This window comes from Nelusetta ayraudi, unplaced genomic scaffold (genome assembly GCF_046127955.1).
Source record: "Nelusetta ayraudi isolate G7.1 ecotype Tasmania unplaced genomic scaffold, CSIRO-AGI_Nayr_v1 ptg000045l, whole genome shotgun sequence".
In the NCBI taxonomy this organism is placed as follows: Eukaryota; Metazoa; Chordata; class Actinopteri; order Tetraodontiformes; family Monacanthidae; genus Nelusetta; species Nelusetta ayraudi.
Genome location: NW_027466095.1, coordinates 4,692,462 through 4,720,217, shown reverse-complemented (window position 1 = coordinate 4,720,217; position 27,756 = coordinate 4,692,462). Strand labels below are relative to the sequence as shown.

Here is a 27,756-nt window from a genome sequence, read left to right as displayed (position 1 = left end):
AAACTGCTGTGCCAAATTTACAGCTTTGCACAGTGCAGTAACAGATACAGTCGGGGGTTGGGGAGGGGTTGAAACTGGCATTTCCACACGAGGATAAACAATAATTAAAGAAATATACAGAGGGGGAGATGGTGGTAGAGCGATGCACGCTTGAAGACGGAGAAGCGCAGCGTTACTGTAATTCAAACTCGTGAAAGCTGCTGCTCTGGCTGCAGATCCCATCTGAGTAAATACTTGGTAGCGCAACAAAGCTCAATCTCGTCCATCTAAAGATCCTAATTGAGCGAATGAAATCCACAGATGGCGCCACATCCAGCCTCACCGCACAGCCGTTAAAAAGTGGCAACTGTTACCTCTAAAACACAATGTGGATTCTGCTAAATGAGCGGTCGGTTGCAGGCATCGGTTTTAAAGGCGGGCAGCTGGAGAGTGCCGGGAGCTGCTGTCAAAGGTGTTGGCCTGCGGTGTAGCAGCTTAGCTTTGAGTATAAGAGCTCCTGTGGCAGCAGAATCATACCCACCCCTGAATATGTGCCATTTCTGGGACCCGAATGTTGAACCCAAAACCCCCTTATCTCCAACAGACACATTAAGGCCTCATCCATATTTTTGTATCGTTATTCATCTGGCCAGAACCCTTGACCATTCACTCCTGGCACTTAGACAAAAGAGAGAGTGGTTGAACTTCCACCCCAATGAAATGGGACGATCCGTTAACCCAGGGATCAGGAACCATTTAGGCTGGGAGAGCCATCAAAGCCAAATATCTAAAATGTTGTGCAATGCGTCTCTGTGCCGTATTTCAATGTGTTTTTTTAAAGTAAGATGAAATCTTTTGTTAAATAAGACTGACATAGGCTACCGCATTATTCCGTAAAAACAGAGTTTTGGTGTTGGCAGATTAAAATGGAAAATAATGTTTTATATTTTGAACTTTATCTTTAAAACTGTAATTTTTAGGTCCAATTATTGATTGCTTAGAACACATCTGTGAATACTTAGTCCTACATATGATGCATTTAAATGATTAAACACAGAGCCCCATGGTTGCTGACAAGCTTTCATCCTCCCCAGCGTCCACGGCTGAAATTGTCCCGTTAACACTCGCACTCGATCGATTATGGACGTGAGGGTTTTCTGCGCGATGACAAGGCCAGACCTGCAGCCATCACCACGTCAGCAGGAGGCGCATGCGCTTCTTGGATGTGGGCCGATTCTCCCAGCTTATGTATTACTTGTGTGTCTTACAAGTTAAGAATTGTTGACTAAAATTCTTGTGAGAGCCATATGCAGTCAAACCGGCCATAGGTTCCTGACTCCCACAAGCGGCTTTTCACTCCAGCAGATTATAGAAGCTATTACATGTGGTAGGAATGCAGTAGTGATGTAGTCAAGATCGCCTTATCTGCCCTCAAACCAGTCTTGAATAGAAAGATTGATACAATAGATAGATAGATGTAAAATTCGTCAATATGCAGGGCACTAGCACAAATACGCTGAAGCTACATTTAAAAATGTAAACAGAAAAAAGAAATGGCTGCATTCATTTACAAAGCAACAGATCTAAGTCCTTCATTGGAAGTGTGGTGCTGTAGAATGTTTACGTGAAAAACTTCACTTCTTATCTATTAAAGAATCCACCTAAATGTGAAAAACAGAAGGGAAGTGCTAGTGGTAGGTGAAAGAGGCGGAATGGGATTCTAAGACCTTCCCTGAAGCTTTCCTTCAACTGAGTTTCTGGTCCAAACATCATTAAAGTTGAAAGAAGTTCAGTCGTAATGCATTTGGTAAGTTTCAGCAAATGATTAGCGATCATTTGAGGACGAAAATGCTTCTCTTACTTGAATACACCTGCAAGCTGCTTTGCATTGGGGAAAGAAGCCTTTGAGTCACTGTGTTCTGCACACCAAGATTTACCTTTGTCAGGAACTGAAGTGCCATCATAAAACACAGTGATGGGGCCATGCATTTCTCGCAGTGACATCATACTGAGTCCTACCTACATCAATAAACCTCATAAAACCACAGAATATACAGCACAGCAAAATACAGCACAACTCGAGAATCCATACAGAATCAAACTTATACATTATATCACCTTAAGTTTCCTTCGCCTCCAATTGAGTAACTAGAGCATTTAAAATCAATATGCTCACATTTGCACTTAAGAGTAGGACACTAAGATTGTGGATATGTGGATATAGTCAAAACTAACAACAAAGGGCAACATTAAGAGAGAGATTTCATGGAATCTGTCAACACAAGCTAGCTGAAATGTGATTGGATAAAATCAATGGAAGCATATGATATGAACAGAACAGACTACAAAAAAATCTGTTTTTGCAATCTAATTTGCAATTATATATATATATATATATATATATATATATATATATATATATATATATATATACATATATATATATATATATACACATATATGTATATATATATATATATATATATATATATATTAGGGCTGTCAGTCAATTAACAGTTTTAATCACGATCGATCACAGAAGTGTTATGAGTTAACTCGTAACTCGTGTTTCTTAAACTCTAGTAAAAATTAGAGAGGACAATAATAATTCCTTTGTGGAAATATTCTATTTTTATTTTCAATGGAACATTCCAAAACAATTACATACTTAAACTGTGTGTGTGTCTGTGTGTGTGTGCGCGCGATTGTATGTTTGTTATTTTTTTTCATCTATCTCGCACTCTGATACTAGATACAGACTAATACAACATACACAAATATGATCGTATTTGTCAATTGCAGTATTTTATTTTGAAAAATAACTGGATTTTCTCATGTTCGCGTGTTTTTTTTTTTACGTGACTTCCTGTCAAGCTTGATGCGCTCGCTCGCGTCTCACGCATAAAATAGACACCGAATCGATGCGCGTCGCTTCGAGTCTGGTGTGAACGACACCATTGGTTAACAAGGGCGCTGAAAGGAAGTGGGCTCCTTCCCGTGGCGCTGGCGCGGTCGGTGTGAACAACAGCTGAGCAGAAGCGCTTGTCGACCGTCGCAGAGCATTGTGCGTCTGGTCGGCGCGAGATTTTCGTGGGCGTACCGCTTCGCCGTCTTTCTGCCTCCATTTTAAAGGTTAAAGTCCCACTGATTGTCACATCCTGAAGGATTCAAAATTTCTCCTCCTCATTGGACCCATCCAAAGAGAAAGCGGTGGGCACCACCCAAGTCCAACCCCCAAATACCGTGTGCGAAGCAGGGAGGCAATGGCTACCATTTTTACAGTCTTTGGTATGACCCAGCCAGGGATTGAATCCGCAAGCTACCAGTCTCAGGGCGGACACTCTACCACTGGACCACTGAGCTAGTACCAGGTGCCTTGGTAATCTTTTGTGCATTTAATTGGTTTGATAGACATCCAATTCCACACGTCCTCTGGGTTCCCGGACAACTCAACCTTTTCCCTGGCAAATTCCTTACTTACTTACACGCGGAGCTTCAAATGCTTTAAAAAATATAAATGAGGTGGGATAAATATTATTTCTGTTTGGATCGGGCAAGATATCAAGTTTCCGGTCCCATTCCAAATCATCGAAGCATCCGTAATCATCCCTTTAAACACCCGTGAACTTTCAAAACCTTCCTGCTCACCTCGGGGCGGAGGGGAGTCACGTTACTTTTTGATGTGATTGTGTCACAGCTGTTTCATGTCTGACGCAAGACGCAACTTGTCACAGGCGCAACAACGGCGCATTAAGCCGCGCCTGCTGCTGGAATTTTCGCCGCTTCCTTGTGCGACTGCAACAGTTTTAGCAGCTCCGACCCCTGGGCGACGCTCCTGCCTCTCGGAGGTTTTTAATGTTCTATTAATTTACCGCTAATTACCCCACGGAGCTCGGGATGTCGGAGGGAAGGGATGAAAAGCTCACAGCTTCACAGCTGAAGCACGAGGGAAAGAGGCGGAAGAGAGACAGAGGATCGGGGATGTGGGGGTGGAAGGAAGGGGGGACCCCCCCCCCCGCCTGCTGCCGAACCTTATTTTTTGGAGGGGCTTCATCTCCAGTTTTAGGGCAGGAGGAGGGCGCAGGTGGGGGAGAAGGTGCACAGACGTGGGAGTCAATTGGGCTGTGATTTGTGGACTGGGGGGGGGGGGGGGGGGGGGGGGGGAAGGTTTAGGAGATAAAGCAGGACGGGCAGGATTAAATGGCGCACGGGAGGCAAACGCGGCCAAGTTGGCTCGGGCGCCTGCTGCTTTTCGGCGCATGAGAAGAGCCAGGTGGGAACGGTGAAGGGCGAAAGCGAGGGCTGTTCTCACGGGACTTTTATTGGACGGTGTGCGGCCATGCTGGATATTGAGCGAGATGATGTCCGCCTCTTCTTCTTTAAACCTCCGACACGCTTGATTTTCAGAGACGCATTTCTAAAGAGCGCCTGCCTGCGCGTGAGCAGATGAGATGAGATGAGGCGGAAAGAAAGGAAAAAAAGTCTGTGATCAAAGTGCGCAAGCAGACTGTGTGGGATGGTTTTGCCGGTGTCAGTGTTTGTGGCGCTGCCTCTCGCTAGCTTGCAGGGTCAAATAAACAGCAAATGGAGCCAAGCTGGGAGATGAATGTCAGCCAAGCAAAGGAGCAGGATGAACACCTCTGGAGGTGACTGGGCCGCATTTCGAATGTGATTTAATTGACTCTAAAGCTGAAACGAGTCATTTTGCGCTCGTTCGAGCCACCGTACGTTATGTTGCCTTCGTCATTTTCTTCCCCGAGCAGCTGGGATGCAAGAGAGCTTTCTGCAAAATCTCGCCCAGTGTTATTTTTTTTTTTTTCCCCCGTTTTGTTTTTCTTTTTCTTTGAGTGACACATTCAAACAGCTGGCAGCCGCCCAGCCCAGCAAGCTCCCAACGTTGGCGGGTTCTTCTGGTGCTGGCTGCACTTGTTGTTCGGGGAGGAAAGATGTTGCTCATTCATTTTCAAAGTTGCGCTGGGACTTGAACCATATTGCTACTGTTGGCAGGAAAGAACCCTTTCATATTCGTGTTCAGCTCTCCAGGAAAAGAAGAAAAAAAAAAAAATTGATTTCACACAGCATCTTAAATTTTGGCTGTTCAGGAGCCGAAGAAAATGACTAACAAGTGGATTCAAAATCGTGTGCGGGAGAGATTCCGTGTGCCAGTCAGACTTTAACGTTAAAGTGAATAACAACAGAGACCTTCAGGGCGCAGGAAATTTGATTAAAGGTCAACAACCTGAAGTCGCAGCAGTTTGTTCGTATGACACATTGTTCTGTCACGTTTTTAGTTTTTGTTTGAGCATTTTGTTTGTCGATTTGGGCATCAGTTTTCAACTTGAACAAAACAATGCAAGAATATCATCATCATATATGATCATCACAATTGACTTAATTTCTCCCTTACAACACAAATTGAATGTAAGTAAAATATAACTTGCAAAAAACAGGAAATGCGCAAACTGTTTTCCCTCCACCCTGTTTCGACTCATGGAAACAAAAACATTATTTTTTGCTCTTCCTGTCTTGTCCAAACATAAAAAAAAAAGAAAAAAAAGCAAGAAACCATTACAAACATGACCACTTGAAATTTTTGATGGAATGGGTTTACAGTTTGCCTGTGTGGAGGGAAACTATTTTTACACCGCTATCTTTGACATGATTGCCGGCGACACGCTTACCATGCGGACACAGTAAAATTGAAAATGACCTATTTTTTTTATTCATTTTTTTTTTTTTTTAAAGGATTATTTTTCTTCAAGTGTGGGGTTGGACCGAGCTGTCACTTCAACAGTGGCTGGCTGACAGCTCACCTGATAATGACACCACGGGGAAAATGAGATTTTGGCCAAGCGTCTGGCGTGAAGAAAGGAGGTGGGGTGGTGGTGGAGGAGGACGGGGGGGGGGGGGGGGAGTGTTGACTCCTCGGTGTGGTGCAGCGGCAAAATGCTAAATTAAAAAGCCGAGAAACAGAGGGGCGTGGCCGCCACTGCGTGGAACGGCGAGACTGGGCGGGAAGGAGAAGGAAGAGAAGAAGAGAAACAAGGAAGGAGAAGTTGATGGTGCTCAGCGGGTCTCTGTGGAGAAGCCCTGGGTGTTGCTGGGGCAGATCTGACAGAGTGAGATGTGTTGGGGGTTGAGTGATTCTGTCGGGTGTGTGTGTGTGTGTGTGTGTGTGTGTTTGTTTGTGTGTGTGTGTTTGCACTTGTCCAGCAAAGGATCCTACACTGGAAGCAAAGGATCAACTCCTCAGCTCCTTGAAAAAAAAAAAAAAAAAAGGAAATAAATCTGTGTCTCCTTCTTTTTTTTTTTTCAGAGGAAATGAGCTGAAAGTCCCAGGGGCCTGCTGATCCTGGGGTCATTTTATTTTGTTCCTTCCTCTCACTCTCCTCCTGATCACCCCCTTTGCTCCCACCTCGCTAAATCTATCCAGCTCACTCCTCAATCATCCCATTTTCTGGGTACGTCTGGCCATGTGCATCTCGTCTGTCCTTTTTTTTTTTTTTTTTTTACTTTAAGCTGTACCTCACTGCTTTTTTTTGTATTTGTCTTTTTACCACCTTCCCATGTATTGAGGATTCAAGACCTCTCGCTGCTGCATCGCAGACCCATTTGCTTCACCCGGCTGCAGAGCGAGCGTGAATAAATAAATAAATAATTAAATAAATAAATAAATAAATAGATGAAATAAAATGCAATTCCTCTGAGATGCCGTCGAATAAAGATTAATTCTACTTGCCTTTTCTGGCGGCATGCACAACACAGACGTGCACGGGTGTGCAGCACGCCTCGGACTCGTAAGCTTCGAGTAAACGCACATGCATCATCTCGGCAGACACACAATCACCTGGAACAACACACAGGTGCACCGTTCATTCTGAAAAAAACAAAACAAAAAAAAAAAACCCCAGACCCATTCGCTGTTAATGCCGCTCGCCATCAAACTGCAGTTTGGGCCGCCCCACACAATTAACCTACAGTTGTTTGCATGTCAAATGCGGACACTCGGTGACCCCTCTGCATGGAGACGCAGGTCAATGAGCCCTGTGCCATTCCACGCACAAGCTCTAAATCCTCCACCGCTTATTAAGCCACGCACTGTACTCGGGCCGCCGCTAACGCGCTCCAATTAGTAACAAATTATCAGGACATTAAACCTTCACATCCGTAAAAGCGCCATGTCTCCTGAATAGGGACCAAAAGTGGGTCATATTTGGTTGTCTCGGCACTGACGCAGAGGAATCGGTTTACTCTGCCGCAGCCGGCGGCTCCGTAACAGTGTTCCAGTGTTCCCAGATACAGTCTTAACCGGGCTGCATGAGAGAGGGATATTACCCAGAGACGCAAATGCGTCCTGTCACACCCTGGTGCCGTTGCGTCTTGTCTTGGTGTTGTCTCGTCATTTCCTGTTTTATTTTGACATCTTTACTGACCTGCCTCTCGTTTCAGATCACGTCCTCCTCCTCATGTGCCACCTGTGCGTCTGACCCAATTACCCATCGTCTCCACCTGTGCCGCATCACCTCATGTGTTTAAATAGTCTGTGTCTCCCTTGTCTTGTGCCAGAGTGTCTTGTGCCGTCACGTCTAGTGCCCTGCCACAGCCCAAGAAAAACTCACAGTAAGCCGGTTCATCCTTGAAGATGAGTGAATTTTTGTTCTTGATCATTTTTGTTCTTAGTCAAAGTTTAGTTAGTTGTTTCTGAGATTCTGTTATTTTTGGCCCTCTTAGAGAGTGATTTTTTTTGTTTGTTTGTTTGTTTCTGCTTTATTTGCCCTTTTGCATTGCATTTGCATTGCTTGAGCAACTTATATCTTGCCCGTTTTCATGGATTAGGGACTCTAGGAGTTTCACAGCCTGGTTATTTTGATCACTTGGACGATATATTTCCGTTTCACCTTCAAAAAATAAAACCCTACGCAGGTCATATATAGCCGATCACAACTTAAAATAAACATTACGTCATAACCGGCGACACCAATTCCACAGACGATTGATTGACTGTTCCCACTAAAAGTGAACGTAAGGATTAACAATCAATGTTACAAAATAATCTTTTGAATTTGTTTTTTATTGTTCAAAGTGTTGATTGTGTGTTGAATTTTTCCAATACATTTGTTTTTTGAGAAAAACAATGCTGGAGCTGGAATAAGACGGTAGACACGCGTTTGCAGAAATCAAAACAAGAATAAGAGCTGATGAATTTAGGTTTACATTAATTTCTGTTAATTATGTTCAATATGTATGCATTGGGTGCTGGCCCGGCCCGTCAGCCAATTTTTAAAAGTCAATGTGGCCCCTGAGCCAAAAAGTTTGCCCACCCCTGGTTTAAGGTGACATCCACCAAACCAAATTAAACACCATTCACACATTTCTAGCACACTGGGTTTTTTTTTTTTCTTTGCTTTTTTTTTGCATTCCAACAAAGCGTCCTCATAGCTGTCAATCTCCCTGACCTGCAAAATCTGGTCTGAAGCGCCGCTTAACCTAAACTATTTTGGCTGCCGCACACAAGGTGTAACAGTTTTTCTCAGCCAAGAATTGCTCCCCTGAAAAGCTTTGAGGTAATGTTCCTGCTGTTGATAGCTGTTGAAGCGCGAGTGTCAAAGCTGGCTTTCAACTGTGTGGGAAGACGGGTGGCGGGTGACAGACGAGCCAATGTGGTTTTTGTGGAAACGCTCAGTAACCAAAGCTATGTCACATTCATCCCAAGCAATTAGGATTCAAGCAGACATTTGTACTGTGTGTGTGCCTGTGCGTTTGCAAGTGATGTCTGCTGTGTGGACTACAAAGGGATGCGTCTCCGTCACCCCTGCGTCGTGATTTTATATTCACGTGGCTAAGATGCACACGTGGGGATGAGATTTTTGCGTTGTATAACAAAGAAACTGAAAAAAATTGTTTGTCACAGTCGGGAAGTAACTGTAGTAGACTCACCTTATCAGGTAATGCAGGGAAATCGAAAATCAGGTCAGCATTTCAATGGTTCATATGCAGCCACAATTTGGAGAGAAACGCACTTATCAAAATATCACACCAACACTTTTTTGCTTTTGCAATGAAATTGGAGGTGAAAGGGAAGAACAATGTGGGTTGGCTGATTGGGACCTCAGTGTCTTTTACTTGTAAAGAGTTGCTTTACAGTCACTTTAAGTAATGTTGGTCAAATCTCTGTAGTGATTTCATGCAGCGGGTAGGTTTCAATTGGACTGTGTCCAAAGGATAGTTTAGCCTTTCTTCTGAAAAGTCAGTTTTGCTTTGTTGGTCTGGTTCAACAATTCTCATATGCTGCACTTTTGTCTGTGTTGAGTACTTTTATCTCCCTTCCTCACACTTATTTTTAACATTTCAAGATTATTTTAAAAACCTGTTTATCAGTGTGCAGTGAAAAAAATGCAAGCAAACAAATGACCCCCCCCAAAAAAAAACAAACAAAACAAAACATAAACAACACACAGCTCCGGCTCATGGAATACCAGCTACAGTTGGTCATATTTGTCATCCTCATGTTTTGTGTTCCATACTTCTTCATTAATGCCAGTGCTCTGTGATTTATTTCAGATGGGCCCCTCTTCCTTCCTGTGTGTCCCACACCTGCTTATTTCCCCCCCTACCTGTCTCCCTGTATTAGCTGCGCTCTCTTTCTCTATTCTTTTCTCTATTCCTCCAAACCCAGCTCACAGCAGACAATCGTCCATGCAGAGTGTTAAATACGTCTGGTGTTTCTGCATGTTAAAATGGCTTTTGTTTTCTTGCCACAAATAAAGAAATACAGCTTTGTCAGGAATAGATTGTTCTTTGTTTGGTCTAGAAAACAAAAATTTCATCAACTGAGAGATCGAGATTGGGTTTCCTTGAATTCCTGTCGTCTATTTTTATCTGTTGTTATTTTAATTGCGTTGGCGCCATAACAAGGTCAGAATCTGAATATGTATTTGAAGTTCACTTCCAAAAATGTTATTGTGGTTCTCTGCTGTGCAATCATTAAAACAAATAAATGAAATGGATGATAAAATGCGTGAGTCTTGGGAGGATGATGACAGTGGGTAATTTGTCCCCCTTTGGTTTGTAGGCTTTTGTGTGATTGCTGACAGTGAACCGAGTCAAATCTAGTTGAATTGATTCCACAACCAGTTGAATTTCTTTAACGATCCATTTCGGAATGAGCCCGTGGACAATAATAATGAAAATGAGGACAAAAAAACCCAAAAACCTCTCCCACTATTTATTCAGACATCCTTAGTTGTCAGTAAATTGTTGGTAACAGCTGGAGAATTTCTGTCGACGTTCCTGTGAAAGAGGTGACACTTGACCTGCTTTGCCTCTCTGCAGTGAGCCACAATGTATCATGCGGTCTGATGAAACTTTTGCCAAAGCCTCCCAGGAGCAAAGAAAAGCCCGCAGTGCTGTTTTCCGGTTTTTCTTTTAATGAGGAAATGCTCTGTTTTGATTAAAGCCTCACCCTTGCAGCATCCACACTGCAGACACGATGATGTTGGGGGTTTGCAGCTAAAAATGTTAGCATCTAGATGGAACCACTTGAAAACGACAGAAACCGTTGTAGTAGGTGTGACTACTACTTCTACTACAGAAATCAAAGCCATCCAGGGTAAAATGAATGTGTCTCCAAATATTTTTACATTAACACAAATAGTCACAAATAATTGCAATATTGGTAACTTCAACAAATCATAATCAGACACAGAGACAACTGTTTTGTGAAACATATTATGAAGGGATTGGATTGAAGTCATTACAGACTATGGCATTTTTTTTAATTGTTTTGTGCGATCCATTTGCATGGTTTTTGTTTTCTTTCAAATTGTGTTTTGTTTAATTAGTGCTTATACACTCACGCACGAAAGCGATGCATTTCTTATTGATGATTTCACAGCATCATGAAATCATCGGCCAATTAGCGCAGAAAGACATTCCGTCACTCGGTCACGCTTACTGCTGTCTTCTATGATGGCTATATTTTATATGCCCATGGTCCAAATTTGTCTGGTAATTTGTCTAGCTTTACCTCACTTGGGGCTCAAAAATGTGCAAAAGCTCCTCACATTGGACATACCACTAATAACCAAAACTATGTAAAGGCCTGATTGTGGTATAATTTGAGTTCTTGAATGTGGTGACGCGACACGGTGGCGCAGTGGTTAACGCTGCCGCCTCACAGCAAGAAGGTTGTGGGTTCGATTCCGGGGCCCGGGCCTGTGACCTTTCTGTGTGGAGTTTGCATGTTCTCCCTGTGTCTGCGTGGGTTCTCTCCGGCTTCCTCCCACACTCCAAAAAACATGCATGTGAGGTCAATTGAACATTCTAAATTGTCCGTAGGTGTGCATGTGAGTGTGAATGGTTGTTTGTGTCTATGTGGCCCTGCGATGAACTGGAGACTTGTCCAGGGTGTCACCCTGCCTTCGCCCTAAGACAGCTGGGATAGGCTCCAGCAGACCCCCGTGACCCTGAGCTCGGGACTGAGCGGGTATGGAAAATGAATGAATGAATGAATGAATGTGGTGACACTCCCTCTTTATGACGACAAGGACATCACTGCTGCAGATGGAGGACAACTCCAGGCCGGAACTTCTGAGATGGCGCTGCTCTGCGGGAGACAAGGAGGAGGGCTCCTGCTGCTGTTGTCTGTTCTGTTCGTTTTGTTCAATGTCCCGGTTTGTCCCCTCATTTATGTTCACCGTCTGTCCATTGTCTACCAACAATGGACTGTTTGCTGTGTTGTGGACTGTATATGCCATGTATGGGAACTGTTTGTAATGAAGAAGAGGCTGCAAATGCCAGCGCCCGATCCACGCAGATGAAGCGAGGCTCGTCTGAAGATAAGGGCGGTGGGGGGGGGGGACGAAGGACTACGGGACTGATAACGCTTGCCTTGGTTTGGCTTTTCCTGTTGAGCCGGGTCGCCCAGTAACATATCCGTGATTACGGACCGCACCATCACCATCACCTACCCTGTTCCATGGCGTGCTGAAGCAGCTGCTCCGACGCCATCAACCACAACAGGCTGCCACTACCCCCCCATGTTACTGTATAACCCCCAAGCCCTAAGAAGCAAGATGGATGATTTATGCTCACAAGTTGGTGCATCGTGAGTCCGGCCTGATGGCATTCACAGAAGCCTGGTTTAGTGAAGATGTACAGGACAGCTTCATTCAAATTGATGGCTTTACCCATATTCGCCAAGATAGAAATACGGGCTCTGGCAAGTCAAGGGAATGAGGGGTTGGCATTTACGTTAGAGACAACTCGTGAAGTAACATTGCTGCTAGGACCAGAATAGCAACCCCGATCTTGAATTGCTGCTTGTCACCTTGCGACCACACTATCTCCCCAGAGAATTCACAAATATTTTTTGTCTGCGTTGTGTATGTCCCACCCAGTGGGAACACCACCAGAGCAGCCAACTACATGACTGTGTCCACAAACATCTTTAGGATAAGCCAGACGCCCCTTTGTTTGTTCTTGGTGATCTGAATCATTGCAACCTTAAGAAATCTTTGCCAGGTTTCTATCAATACGTCAAATGCAATACTAGAAATAATAATAGACTTGATAAGTGTTATGGAAACATCAAGGAGGCCTACGCAGCAAGAGCTAGACCACCCCTCAGTAATTCTGACCACAATGTTATCCAGCTGCTCCCAACATACCGGTCACTGTTCAAATCCAGTAACCACTGTAAAGGTTTATTCCAGCAATAAGATGGAGGAGCTGAAAGGCTGTTTTCTTTGCACTGACTGGGGCGTTTTCTTTGAGGACAACTACATTAACACTGCCACTGACACCATTTCTGCTTATAACTCGTTTTGCACTAGGGGTATAAGAGAATGCATTCACAAGAAGAACCAAGTTTTCAAGCTAAAAGACAAGGCAGGAATCAGAGCTGCACTAAAAGACCTTAATCAGCAACTACGCTCAGCTCGACTACAGCACAAGGAGAGGGCAGAACAGCCGCTGTCCAACTCGAACACAAAGAAACTGTGGGACTCCATCCGAGGCACGATCAACATGGTTGCTAAAAAGAAGGCCCTGTATGCCCTCAATGAATCTGCCAGAGCGAATGAACTAAATGATTTCTATCTGTGCTTTGAAGTGGACAGTGTCAGTTAGTCTTGGAAAATCTTGGTTGTAATGATGTGGACAGGATTGTGTTCGACCCCCCATTCAGTCAACAAGGTCTATGAATGTGAAAAAGGCAGAGGGCCAGATAACCTGTCCGCATTTTTTCTTAAAACTTTTGCTGATGAACTTTCTCCTGTCTGGCACCGGCTCTTTCAGCTCTCCATAGACACCCACACTGTACCAGAGCTCTTGAAGAAATCCATTATAATTCCTGTTCCTAAAATACCATGCCCCCAGGTTAACAATGACTACTGGCCATTTGCCCTCACGTCTAATGTAATGAAATCACTGGAGAGACTTCTGTTGGGAGTATTTAAAGCAGAGGTGGCACAATCCCTTAACCTTAAGCTATTTGCTCTTTAATGCACTTTGCCTTAGAACATCTGGAAAGTCGATCTGCATATGCCAGGCTGCTTTTTATTGATTTTAGCTCAGCTTTTAATTCAATTCAACCGCATATTTTTCTTAAGAAATTAGTGGAACTGGATTTTAACCCTTTTTTAATTAAATGGTATCATTCCTTTCTCTCTCACCGGTCACAGCAGGTGAAATTTAAACCTCTCCATCAGCAGCACAGGGGCCCCCCAGGGTTGCGTCAGCTCATTGTTCTTCTTCATACTTTATAGCAATGACTGTGTCCGCTCTCAACCTAACCAACGGGTAATCATGTATTCCAACGATACTGCTATCCTCAGTCTGCTTACTGGCAACTCAGACGGTCACAAAGTAGCTGTGGATGGGTTTGTGGACTGGTGTAACACTCACAGACTGTACATCAACACAAGCAAAGCTGTTGAACTTATTTTTGACCCGAGATCTGTGGGTGACTGCAGTCCTGTCTCGATACACGGCAATGTCATCCAACAAGTCACCTCAGTGTAGTACCTGGGTGTGCACATAGACAGTGACCTCACCTGGCACACACGTGTAACAGCCGTATGTGCCAGAATCCATCATCGCCTCCACTTCCTGAGACGTTTACGCCTGTCTGGTGTCAGCAGCAAAATCATGTCTATCTTCTACTGTGTAGCCATTGAATCCATCCTTAGTTATGGCATCACTTCCTGGTTCGGCAACCTCGCAGTCAAATCCAAATGTCAAATTCTTAGTCTGGTTAAAACAGCTGGCAAAATGACGGGTTCCACCGCACCACTCACTCCCCAAGATCTGTTTGAGCCGGCCACCATCATGCAAACCATTATATCAGATAGCACACACGCACTTTTCCCAGATATTTTCACTCATGAACTCCGGCAGGAGGTACAGGGTCTCCCTGTGCAAGCACTATTGTTTGAAACACTCATTTGTTCCGACATCAATAAGGTTAATTAATGAGCAGCTGGAGGGAGAGGGCAAGGGGAGGGCATGGAAACAGTCATTCTTAAATGGGTATGAATGTATGAACACTACGTTTGCAAGTGTGGTCTTTTTAAACAATGTCTGCTTTGAACTGACGCATTGCACTTCATGTTGGCGGTTGACTGTATGTGTTTTTATGTTTGATGGTATCAGCAGCATGGCCCTTTTACGCAATCCAAGTTGCTCCCATGGGAGACTAATAAAGATCACTTTGACTTTGACTTACAACGTGATTACTACGGGTGGGAATCGCTGACGATTCAAATCATTTCTGATTGAAAGGGCTGTGATGCAATTACTAGCGATTAATCGAGAATTGCGATTTATTTATATATATATATACATATATATATATATATATATATATATATATATATATATATATATATATATATATATATATATATATATATATATATTTATTAGAGCTGTCAGTTGATTAAAAAAATGAATCCGATTAATCACATGGTTTTCCATAGTTGACTTACGATTAATCGCAAATTAATCGCCTATTTTTTTATCTGCTCTTAATCTGTCATAAACTGATATTTTTCCTTTTTTTTTTTAATAATCATATCAACATGGGAGTAGGCAAATACTTGCTTTCTGCAAATGCAGCATGTTTATTCGTGTTAGAGCAATGACAAGTACTACTAACAAAACAAAAGATGCACAGGTTTGTGAAATTCAGTTGTGTGTGTGTGTGTGTATTTGTTTGTGTATCTCTCTCGCACTCTGATACAATGTACTGACAAATATAACATACAAATATGATCGAATTTGTCATTCGGTTTTTATTTTAAACCGGATTTTCTCTCTCTCTTTTTTTTTTTTAGCGACTTCCAAACGACAACTGTATGGCGCGAGCCGCGCGCCTGTTCGCGTCTAGTGTGAACCACCACATTCATTAACGTAGGCGCCGAATGGAAGCGCTCGGTGGCGCTTCGCGTCCAGTGAACTAACGTTAAATGCATGGCGCGATCCGCGAGGGGAGCCGCGCGCCTGTTAACTACTACGTTGATTGACATGGGCGCCGAATGGAAGAGCTCGTTACAGTAAATGCATATCATTGGCAGGGTTTTGATGTGGAACTTTCCATTTACAATTGACGCCTTATCCATGTTAGTCTACGCTCAGTGTCTTTTTCTTTTTTTTTTTGTTGTGTTTACAAGCCGGCTGCAAGCGTGTGACTGTGTGCTGAGTCAATTCATTTCCCGTTTCCACAATCTACGGAGCGGCCAAATGTTCAAAAAGCACCGTGTGCCTTAATCGCGCGATAAAAAAAAAAAAAATGTCGGCGATAAAGAGGCGTTGAGTTAACGCGTTAATAACGTTATAATATATATATATATATATTTTTTTCCCCACCCTTAGTGGTTACCCAGAATCACTAAAAAGCATACACGGTCAACTACTGATGCCTGTTTTGATGCTGGTAGCAGCTCTGCAGCTTGATAACAAGCGAAGGGGCTGTGCGCACACTGTGCTGTTTTACCAAGCAGCCTTACCTCAGCAGATTTATGAGTCATCGGGGAGGGTGTCTGTGTGTGTAGACGAAGGCGGATTACAGGCACTTATTTTTCTATGTCTGATATGCCGAAAAATGCATCTGGTGCAGAGTTCCCACTCACACCACGCACACGTTGGCCTCCCAGTGGGAGAAAAGACTAGTTGCTTTTACTTACAATTCAAAAAGACAGTTGGCGTGACTTTTTTTTTCCTCCTCGCCTTTAAGATTAAGTTGTAGACCATTGTGACGATGTTACTTTGTCCAGGTTTAGATTTATGCAGCAACTAAAAAGGTGGTGTACCCTCCTTTTACTTCCCATAAATGTGTCCTTTGCTTGCATGCAGCATGAGTTGAGAGCGCTCGCTGTGAGACTCTGATTTATGAGATTTGTCTCGGCTGAGTGATGTCCAGTTTGATCACTGTCATGGCAACACTTCCTTTTGGTGCTCTATGTGTTTAACACAGGACGAGATCTAAACATTAGATCAATGCCTTTTGTGTGCCGTTCAGTCACCGACACACACACACTGTCCCCTCGCAGTAGAAACAATCCATTAACACGGTGTGCAGATGAAAGGGGCGACCAGTGTATTTAAAACAAAAAAAATTATTTTAGTCTTTTAGTTTTTCGGAAAAAAAAAATACAAAATACTTAATGAGTTTCATTGTAGAGCTTCTTTGTGTGACTCTTGCCATGACATCCCAGTTACATTTTTACACCACACTGTGGCTTAGTCATTCAACTTTCTGAGTATGCCGTGACAAATGAATGACTTAAGCCCCTTTCCCACTAAAATTAGGGGTAGACACTGTGTTTATCAGAACACGGGACGACTCCCAATCAATCGGCATTTAGTCCCTTTCCCACTGAACAAAACCAACGGGGTTGGCGGTGGGGGGCTTAAGTAGACTCGGGTTGAATTCTGAGCAGAATGTGACTAATACAGACACTAGAAAACAGAAAGCAAAAAATAAAAATCTTTAGATTAAACATATTGAAGGGGAATGGCTCAATCTCTGGATGAAGCCAGACTGAGATTTTCTCAGATTAGCAGGATTCGGTTTCTCCTGTCCTGAATTTATCATTGCAAGGCCACGTACATATATGTATGTGTGTGTGTGTGTGTGTGTGTATACATATATATATATATATATATATATATATATATATATATATGTATGTTGCTGCACTGATCATTAAATGTAACTTCCAAATCCGCTACACTCCCCCTCCCAAACGAATTATTCACTGTGAGGTAGTGAGATCAGGATGGCCTACTTATCCAGAGCAATAGCCCCTGGTCGCTTCTCACAACATCATAGATCCAAGCAGATGAAGCGAGGCTCGTCTGAAGATAAGGTGACTGTTTTGATCCGACGGGAGCTTAGAGTAGGGCTGCTGCTGCTACAGCTGCTGCTGCTTCAAGTCAATAGGTGTTAACTGAAGTGGTTGGACCATCTGATTGGGAAGCCTTTGGAACGCCTCCCTCTTTAAGTTCATACAGGGGGAGCAACACTAAAGAAAGAGCTCACGAGGTACATGTTGGAAAGATTATGTATCACATCTGAATCTGAACATTCTGGATCTATGGGAAAACATGAACTCATTCTGGAACATTCATTCATTTATTTTCCATACCCGCTTAGTCCTCAGCTCAGGGTCACAGGGGTCTGCTGGAGCCTATCCCAGCTGTCATAGGGCGAAGGCAGGGGACACCCTGGACAAGTCGCCACTTCATCGCAGGGCCACATAGAAACAAACAACCATTCACACTCACATGCACACCTATGGACAATTTAGAGTGTTCAATTGACCTCACATGCATGTTTTTGGAGTGTGGGAGGAAGCCGGAGAACCCGGAGAGAACCCACGCAGACACAAGGAGAACATGCAAACTCCACACAGAAAGGTCACAGGCCCGGAATCGAACCCACAACCTTCTTGCTGTGAGGCGGCAGCGCTAACCACTGCGCCACCATGTCACCCCATTCTGGAACAGAGTGACATAATGCATAAGATGCTCCTGAGTGGATGATGAAATCGCCACAGTGCACTCTATTTTATTCTCTATTCTATTTATTCTCTTTATTTTTTCTTAAAATCTTTTAAAATCTTAATTTGGACTATTGTCTATAATAATGGGTCCTTTTTAGAGGACAATTAAAGATATAGTAATTTTTGCCCCCAGATGTGTCCAAAACTGCTGCAACTGTTCTCAGAGTCTTTGCTGCGTGATTCAACGGAAACAACAGATGGATCCTCAAAGGTGGCGTAAATACCATGAATGCCCACTGACTATCACGTTAACGATTCAATCCTTGGTCTTTTTCATTTGAGTTTCAATGGAGAAAAAGAAACAAGTGCCTGTTTAACAACCACAATGCTGTGCAAAAATAAAAGGGATATGTAAATGTGTGTCTCGCTCTTTTCATCTGAAAAGCTGGCCTTGACTTTTAAACTGGGTATTTGATTTATTGTGTTGTTTATTGTTTTATCACTGTGCTGGTACAGTAAAGGTTAACTTAATGGAAATTCAGTATTGCTTTGGCCTTTCATGTTCTGCCCTACTTTGACTATTAAGCTGGTGCAGTCCTGACTCAGCTGTGTACATACTGTAATATCACTGCTTTTACGGCGTAGATGCAAGTTATAAAGACTTGAGGCTGATAAGGTGAGTCACCAATTACACAGCACATACTCATTATTCTGTATGTAACACCGCATGTAGCCCCTTTTATAGCTGATTTACAGTCAGGCTGCTAGCAGCGCAAGTATCACACAAACATTTGTCTTGATTAAGTCAGAGGAGTTTCTAATTCAGGGCAGCGACAAGTGATGCAAGGCAAAACTTCAAGCAGGTAAATTAAATGAGATGGATACAAGTTTAAAGGTGATGGAGTGCTCTGGTGAGAAATTATAGCTGAGGCTTTCGACATTAAAAAATGAAAAGAATGTGAAAAAAATCGGACAATGAATATGCAAATGCAATTTGTTAACAAATCCATCTATCAAACTCCTTTTTAACTGAAGAAAAGAGATACCATTTATTTTTTTTTTAATTTATTCTAAATTTGTCCTTTTATCTCTCTCTTTCATTTATTGCGTCTTTTTGTGATTTCTTCCTTGTTCTTCTTGGCCAGACAAATTGCACCTTCTAACTGCAGCACAAAAGGTACTTGCTATTCTCTGCGCTTGCTGACATAAACACAGCAGTGAAAAGAAAAGAAAAGACCAAATGACCAGAGCTAAAAAATTATGATGATCATAGCTCCGATCAGTATTGCACCGTTAGCTTATCATGAAAATTAATTTGATAAAGAAATGTAATCAAAGTATTTTTTTGTATATAAACCATGTCTGCCTGGTATAAATATATACATGTTGCACACCCGCAGAAAGCTCAGACACTCAGCTAAGAGCTCACATAGAGCATTGCTATAACAATCAGACACAGTTTAAACACCAAGCAATCAAAACAACAGGGTCCAAACTACAAATGAAATAAATAAACAAACAAAAACAACTGCATCCTGAGTCGCAGCGGGATCATGGAAACAATCCATCAGCTGTAAATAAAGAGATGTACTGCATCAACTAATATGAAATCAAGTTGTTCAAAGATAGAGAAAGTGTATATATAGAGTATGTATGTGTGCATATATGCAGCAGTCCCTTCAGGCTGAGAGGTTTCTATTTATCATATCACATGTTGCCTCCAGCTGAATGTGACTTCTTTCACAGATGAACTAAGAACACGTGATTTTTTTTTTTTTTTTGCTTAAGAATTGTTGACTATCTTTTCTTACTGTATGTCTCAACAGCCAAAAGAAGAAAAGAAGAAGGTGAGGCACGGAGGCAGATTTGAATACGGAGAACAACACTCTGCTTTTTTTTTTCTCTCCAATTCCCCCCAAAAAGCATTGGAAATGCATTTTTCCACCTTTAAATGCTGCCTAAAAGTGCATTCAGATTTTTTCTCTCTTGAACAGAGGGCTCTCGGAGACGGATTAAGCCTTGGAGTGCGACGCGCATTGCCACGTCCTCATCCAAAGTCGTATTCCCGAGCGCCATGCCAAAAGTTTGCAGTGGCAACGGCAATGGTGGCGGTGCAGGGAGCCCGACTAATTTTCTGTTTTCTGGACTAAAATTGAGATGACAAGGGAAACCTATTCAAATAGTGAAACATGGCCATAGGGGATGCGGCCTCAGCGCCAGCCAAACATTTTTACTCTTTCTCCACGTCCACCCTGTAATTTGTCCTAATGAAATAATTAAAAGGTGATTTGGAACGGGCGGGGTTTGTAGTCGGGGGGGGGGATCTGAAGTCACAAACCTGTTGGAAGCGACTGAGCTCAGCTCCTAGAAAGGCAACCGATGCATGTGTATATGTGCACACGCATTACACGCAGCCCCAAGGCAGAATTGAGTGTCGTAAAATTGCTGACAAAACCGCAGAGACTTGACACCGTCTCGCCAGGGAGAGAGCGGCGGGGGCGACAGACACGCATGTTCAGGCGCACGCAGATGAATTGACGGCTGGGCTGAGGGCTGCAAACGCGCTGCAAAACACAGAAGCGCTCAAAAAGAAACATGCTACCAATACAGAAACACTGCAAGGGAGAAATGCTGCAAATTCATGAAACAAAAGCAGGACCTGGCCAACAGGGGCACCAAGGTGAGGGATGGACCAATTTTGTGGGATTAGTCTCCTTTTAAACTGAGAGCGGAATATATTTTCTCTGCATTAGTAGAGGTGGAAGAAGTTGGACAAAAGGGTACATTTACCTCTGATGCCGTTTTAAAACACTTGGCTGCATTTTTTAGCAGCCTTATAGTGTTGTTGTTTTCACGGTGCGTTTGCAGCCCTCGGCCACCATAGAACACAGACACACACACACACGGGCTGTGTGTGTGTGTCTGTGCTGCAGGGAGCAGCGGGGGAGTGGGAAGGAGGAGTTGGTGGGGGGTGGTCGTCTCTCTTGCGCTGATGTGCTGTTTGTCATGTTGGAGGGCGCCGCAGTTGGGTGGTACAAGACTGATGCGGAGCAACATGAGATGCAAAGACTTCCTATTCATCACGGGGCAAGTGGCGAATTGGCATTGCTCGCCTTCCTCCCAGTTGCTTTTCTTATAAAAAAAAAATAAAATAAAATAAATAAAAACCTGACCAAACTACAAGGTAGCCTATTATCACCACATGATCTACTGCGTCCAAGCAAACCAAAACAAGGCGTCACGACGCTGAGACAAATTTGCAATATATAATATGGCAGCCCAAAAAGCATTTTCCCCCACAGACCGCGATAAAAAAAGAAAATAAACACCTGAAAAACGGCTGACAGGACAACCTTTGGCCTGAAATGAGGTTCATAATAAATCTTTGATGGGAAGTGACACTACAGCTACATGCTCTGTGGGGCTGCATAATGCAGAAGTCACTCGGAAGCCTAAAACCTGTTTAGTGCATGGGTGGGCGAGCAACTCATGAACCTACCTTGCTGAGCTGACTGGCCGGCGAGCCGCCGCTGCTGTTGACGGTGTGGCATTTGAAGTTGAGCAACGACTCCACAGCAGCAGCGGCATCGCTGTCCGCGCTCGGCCCCCCGTCAACCCGGAGACCGTCGACTAGGGGCAGGGCGGCGGACGGACGAGGGGGCCATTGGAGGACCGTGCAGGACAAGCCGAGGAAGTTGGAGGGACGGATCAGGAAGGCCTCCAGGGCGATGTTGGCCGACACCTGGAGGTGAGGAGAAGTGAGAGAGAGAGTGAGAGAGGGAGAGAGAAGAGGCCAGCTCAGTGGTCTAGTGGTAGAGTGTCCGCACTGGGACTGGTAGGTTGTGGGTTCAATCCTCGGCCGGGTCATACCAGAGACTGTAAAAATGGTATCCATTGCTTCCCCTACTTGGTACTCATTATTTGGGGTTGGAATTGGGGGGTTAGATCACCCAAAGATTCCCAGTGCTTGCTGGAGCCTATCTCAGCTGTTCTGGGGCAAAGGCAGCCCCTTGAAAAGTCACCAGTTCACCGCAGGGTATTGACACATTTTCATTTTATTATTTTTATTTATTTATTTATTTTTTTTTTTTTTTCATTAGAAATGTTTTGTTTCATTATCATGTAACATTGATACATGTTTTGCATTATTTGAAGGATGTTCCAATTACATTTTTTTTGGTCCCGATCCCATTCTGATTTTTTTAATGAGTAAGTGCCAAGCTCGATTTTTCCCAATCCAATCTTTTTTCTTACCTTGAATAAACTGAATCCATTGGATTCAGACTTGTCTCTTCGTGCATTGCAAAATAAATTGCCGATGTCCCGATTCAATCCAAATGATCGGATCGGGATATCTTCTTCTTCTCATTATTATTATTATAATCATCATCATCATCATCATCCATCAATCTTGCACTCATTATTTCCCCTTCTTATGATTACAATCCTAACCCTTTTTTTTTTTTTTTTTTTTGCTTTTGACCTATGTTTCTGTCTTGATTATTCACAGCATACCCAAGCCTATCTAAACCACAGAACAGAGCCACTATTCAAATATTGAAACACGCCCCGTACATACGTAGTTCCTTCCTATGTAGTTCTTACAAAAAAAAAAAGAAGCAACCTGGCTTTTAACCTCCTTTTTTACTGAGTGCAACCAAGAACGCGTCCACGTCCGGGACCATACCTTGGAGATGGCCTGGTTGTCACCACTCAGCGCCAGGTCGGCGATGCGCTCCACACACTGGACGATGCGGGTGCACGCCCGGGCCTCGTTCTGCGCCATCCACAGTAGGTGCTCCTCCACCAGCATCATGTTGCTGGCGATATCTGATATGTAGTCCCCCAGCTGTTGAGAACACAAATGGACGTCGATGGCGTGATGGATAGAGCAGGCAGCCTCATCACGGACATCAATCACATGCGCAACAATGGGAACATTTATAATCCCCAAGTCAAAATTGTGAGGGCGCCAATGGCGGCTTCATTCATTATGGGGGAGATTTAATTTAGATTAGCAGCTCCGCAGGGGTGTAATCACTTCCCTGGGAGGGTGCGTCGCTATTTGCTTACTGTACTTTTCAATGTTGCAGTGCAGGAGCGAATGAGTGTGGTCTCGCCGACACCGACGCCAAGAACCTCCCCACGCTGACAAACCTCAATAATGTTCCCCCTCCTCCGCTACACACACTCGCACGCACGCAAACTGACCTTAAAGCCCCTCCGGTTGCCTATGGCTGCAGTGGTGGCAAGTTCACTTAAGGTAAATAGAAAAAAAAACAAACAACCCAAAAACCCAACTTGCCTAAAAACAGATACATCTTCACAGACATAATTGTTATTCAGGTCTGATGCCGCCAAGGCCGGGAGGAGAAGCGTGAGAGGTGAAAAGTTAAGCTGTCTGGCATCGATTGAAGGATTGGAGCCGAGGTGACATCGTGTTTCCTGCTGTCCGAGGCGCTGTTTGTCAGAAGGTGGGCAACAGATTATATGATTCCAGATGAGGATCATGGTTGTATTTAGGTGTAAAGTCCCCCCAAAATTTTGAGCTGTAAGTTACTTCAAAAGTAAAAAGTTTGTGTTTTGGTTTGTGTCTTGAAATGTCAAGGTTATATTTGGAGAAGATTCCGTTCTTGCATCTTGATACTGCTTGTGCCTTCTTTGCCTTCGACATCTTCCAGGAAAACAAACTGACAGAGAGACTCTTTCTGCTACAGCCGTTGGGTTTCTTACCCTTCTGTGCATAACAATTACTAAAGGTGGCTGATTAAGACATCAAGATGTTGTTTTCTAATTTGTTTAGGTGTTTTCCTTGACCTGCAACTTCATTCTGTCATCAACCAAGCTGGCCGACCAAAATGTAAAGACATGCCAAACAGTCTGAGGATATCCTCCTGGTCGCTGTCTGGACAAGCCACCAGTTTATTACACACAGAGACAAACAACCGTCCACACTCACACTCATTTGCACATTTACGGCCAAATCCACAAAGTGATTGCCCAGCTTGTTCGCCAGAAAACCTGTGTGAATAACAACAAAAGCAGCGCGTCCTATCCACGGAGGGGGCATAAATGTGAAACGCAGTGGAAAATACGCCCAGGCGCAGGTAGCGGCAGGGCTGCGCCAGACTTGTTTGAGTGTATCTAAATGAGTCATTGCACGCACAATGACACCCTCCTCTACGCAAACGAAACAGGGACAGATCCACAAAGAGTTTGCGCTCACGTCCGCACGCACTTCGACAGACGGAAACACCGCCAGCCGAAACCAGGTGCAGTGTCGTTCATCAGTGTTTCTGTCGTCAGAGCGACTCTCTCTGACGATGGTGTGTGTGTGAGGCGTGTGTATATAGAAACAAGTGTCATACACACACATCTTATCAAATATAAAATCAATATTTTTATTTATCTATCGATTTATTTATTCAGATCATGAAACATTGATGAGTTACAAGTTCACTTACACTTGAAACCTGTACTTACTCGATCAGACCAGCCACTAAACCGCTACAAGTCGCACTGAGTTGGTGGTTACTGTAAAATATATAACACTATGAAATATATATAAATATACTGGTGCGCCTTGACTGCCTTGCGGGCATGACTGAGGTCATAATTCCCGGAGAGTACACGAGAGCGCCAGAGTTCCTCTTTGTGAAATTAGACTCATTAAAATTATTTAAAGGTTTGGGTTTGTTCTTGCAGTACAATCAACCACACTCATATTCATATTGTAACACTCCTGACGTGTGTTCAGTTTTGCACGTTTTCCACTGTTTATTAATGTTCATGTTGCTGTTAGTACGGGGGAAAACATGTTATACTTCCCCTTTAAGAGGACCACAGGGACCCTGAAAAGGTGTGTGGGGATTGTTTGGAGAGACGTGTGCGACTGTCTCCTTGGCCTGAGTTCCGGAGAAAGCCAGCGTGCAGGTTATTTGACAACAATGAAAATAAAGTACTCCGTCAGAAATTCAACTTCAGGTGATTGAGGTGTGTAAGTGACCAGGTTACGAGAGCACAACCTCCGCTTCTGACTCCTCAGGTGCCGCATTTCTGGGTGTTTTTTTTCGCCTGCATATCATTAACGCAAAAACCTTTGTGGATACGATGCAAAGGTGGCGGAGATTGCGGCCGCAGAGTCGCTGCAAAACGCGCTGCTCCATTCTTTGTGGATCTGGCCCTTAGAGTTCCCGATTTGCCTCGGGTGTACGTTTGTGGACTGTGAGAGGAAGCCAGAGAGCCCACGGGGGAAAAAGAACCTGGGCCTGGGGATCAAACCAGCAACCTTCTTGCTGTGAGCCACTGCATCTTCCTCTTTCCAAGTAATATAACGATACAAAACACTTGACACTGTTTAAGAGCCCAAACTGTAATCTTTACTGTCGATAACTAGCGCATATACTGTATTGCTATGCATACAATTCACTGCCCATTTGAAGTTTTCATCAACTGTTCATGAAGCCGATAGACATCTGATTGGGAAATAAGTTACCATTCGGTAAAAAAAGGACAATAAATGATGCTAATCTAGATATTGCTTGAGCCCACTTGAGCATCATTTCAATGGTGTTCAAAAGGGAGGCGGATCCAAATCGTACGTTACATGCAGACTGCGCTATATCACTTTGCATTCCCCCTTACGTCTCTGCGTTTCTCCACCAGTCTCGTCAGCCTCTCCACAAGGTGTGTGACAAAAATGACGTCCATGACGTCTGTGAAGTGCGACGCCTTGCTGGTGAAGGCCACCAACTGCTGGCCCAGCGGCTGAGCGTTGGTGGTGTTGATAGATATCTGGAGAGAGAAGAAGAAGAAAAAAAAAAAATAAAGCTCCCCTGGAGAGCAGGAATTCCAAAAGTCTATCGTCACAAACACACAGAGACCCAAACATTAGACACTTCTGACAGAGTGATCAAGAATGAATTGCTGTCAGTCAAGCCGTTTGGTGAACTTGGTGTACTGTAAAGGTGCAACCAACAATTTTTTTAGGAAGTGTAAACCAAAACAAAGAGGCTTTGCGGTTCCACTCCTCTCATCACCGCTTCCTCCCGCCCCCTCCTGGTCTCGCAAGGATAACGATGCATGTTGGTTAAACAACCCTGTCGGAGCAGAATTCTGAGTTGGAAGCAGGGCCATCATTGATAGTGGTCCCCTTTGCAAAACTTCATGGTAGAAGAGTTCCGGTAACAGAAAGCAACCCTCCACATCTAGGGTTATATCCAACATAATTTTAGCTGATGTTAGCATTCATTAGAACACGTTTGCTATTTCCTAATTTGTTTTTCTGGAACTTGCGGAATTGCTTCTCTCTAGTTATAACGGTGCTAGGGCAACTGTTCCGATGGGTTGGAGGAGGCAGAGATTCACATGCACTAACGTGCACATTAAGCCAGTCTGGCTTTCTAAGGGCTTCTACCCCATACAAAATAACACTACTTGTGCTTCACACTAATTTTGTTAAGACCTCAAATGTGTCAATGAAGAAAAGTTCCAATCCCAGGAGTAATGATGGGGAAGAACTTCCGAATTTACTTGTATAATAGGTATAATAGGTACGCATGTTCAGATTTGCAAACACCTGCAAGCTACAGATGTAAAAAGTGCAGATACTGCTTTCTCTATTCCAGAAAAGTGGAATCAAATATTGCCTTGAAGCTGAGGTTTATATATTTGCATCTATATATATATATATATATATATGTATATATATATATATATATATATATATATATATTTCACACTATTTAATTAATCATTTCATGGTTGTGTTGCAGTGAATTTATTACATCTGTGTCAAACCCGTGCATCAAAGTCGGTGGGCGGGGCTAACTCGCAGCAGGTATCATCATCATCATCATCAACTTTATTTATATAGCACATATAAAAAACCCACAAGGGTATCCAAAGTGCTGTATCTACTGTAACTGAGTCACTAGAGCCAGAGGAGTTTGCTCAGAGCTTCCTCAATTAAGTTTGCTGCTTCTCTCAGCAGCTCCAGGCAAGGTTTTGATAATTTGTCCTGCACCTGGCACGCTGTATCATCCTTGGGCCTAGCGGAGTCTAGAGGTTTAGCGGTTGTCAATAAGGTTTAGTTGAATTGAGCATCCAAACCAACGTAGAGGTGAATAGCACCACCCAGTGTATCAGAATATCTTCACCATAGCTCTGCATCAATCCATTATCTGGAATGGATTTGTTCGGGTCCGCCCACCGACTTTGATGGGTGAGTTTGACAGATGAAAAATATTCACGAAGCACTGCAACATAGGACCATGAAATAACTAGTGAAATAATTATACATATACATATATAACAATGTTTTTTAGCTGAAGGAATTAAGACTGATCAGGGTTAATAATGCAGGGTTGAGTCTCATTATGAAATTCTTCCTTTCACACTTATTACCTGCGTGAGCTGATGCAGTGTGCGGGTGTGCTCGCTGGAATACGGACACTGACTGTAGTCTTCCTCAGCCCAATGTCCGGCCCGGTCACATCGCCGCCATGCTTTCTTCTCCCTCTGGCTGGAAGACCGAGGGCCAGTGCTAGAGGCACGGGGAGCAGAGCCAAAGGCGGTGGGAACGCAGGGCAGAAAGGCCAGGATCCCAGCTAAAGTCTTTGGCCACCTGCCACAGGAGAGAACCTCCAAATTATCAGAAGTGAAGCGAGTGTAGGAACCGAGGCTCGTCACACGAGATGGGAATTGCTGCCGCAGTGGCCAGTTAGTTCCCCACCTTGCGCTGTGGAAAGAGTACATTTCGATATCAGACTCG

At 43.7% G+C, this 27,756-nt stretch overlaps 1 protein-coding gene across 1 annotated transcript in view; it reads right to left on the bottom strand.

The window, feature by feature from the left end:
- The window catches only part of adgra1b (adhesion G protein-coupled receptor A1b), a 148,543-nt gene that overhangs the window by 51,470 nt on the left and 69,317 nt on the right, over positions 1-27,756 (bottom strand). Inside the window, exons 9-12 of the mRNA XM_076035670.1 lie at positions 27,390-27,609; positions 25,629-25,778; positions 22,672-22,833; positions 21,484-21,726 (exon numbers count right to left, since the gene is read on the bottom strand). Coding sequence (XP_075891785.1) covers positions 21,484-21,726; positions 22,672-22,833; positions 25,629-25,778; positions 27,390-27,609 — 775 coding nt within the window. The remainder of the gene's footprint in view (positions 1-21,483; positions 21,727-22,671; positions 22,834-25,628; positions 25,779-27,389; positions 27,610-27,756) is intronic.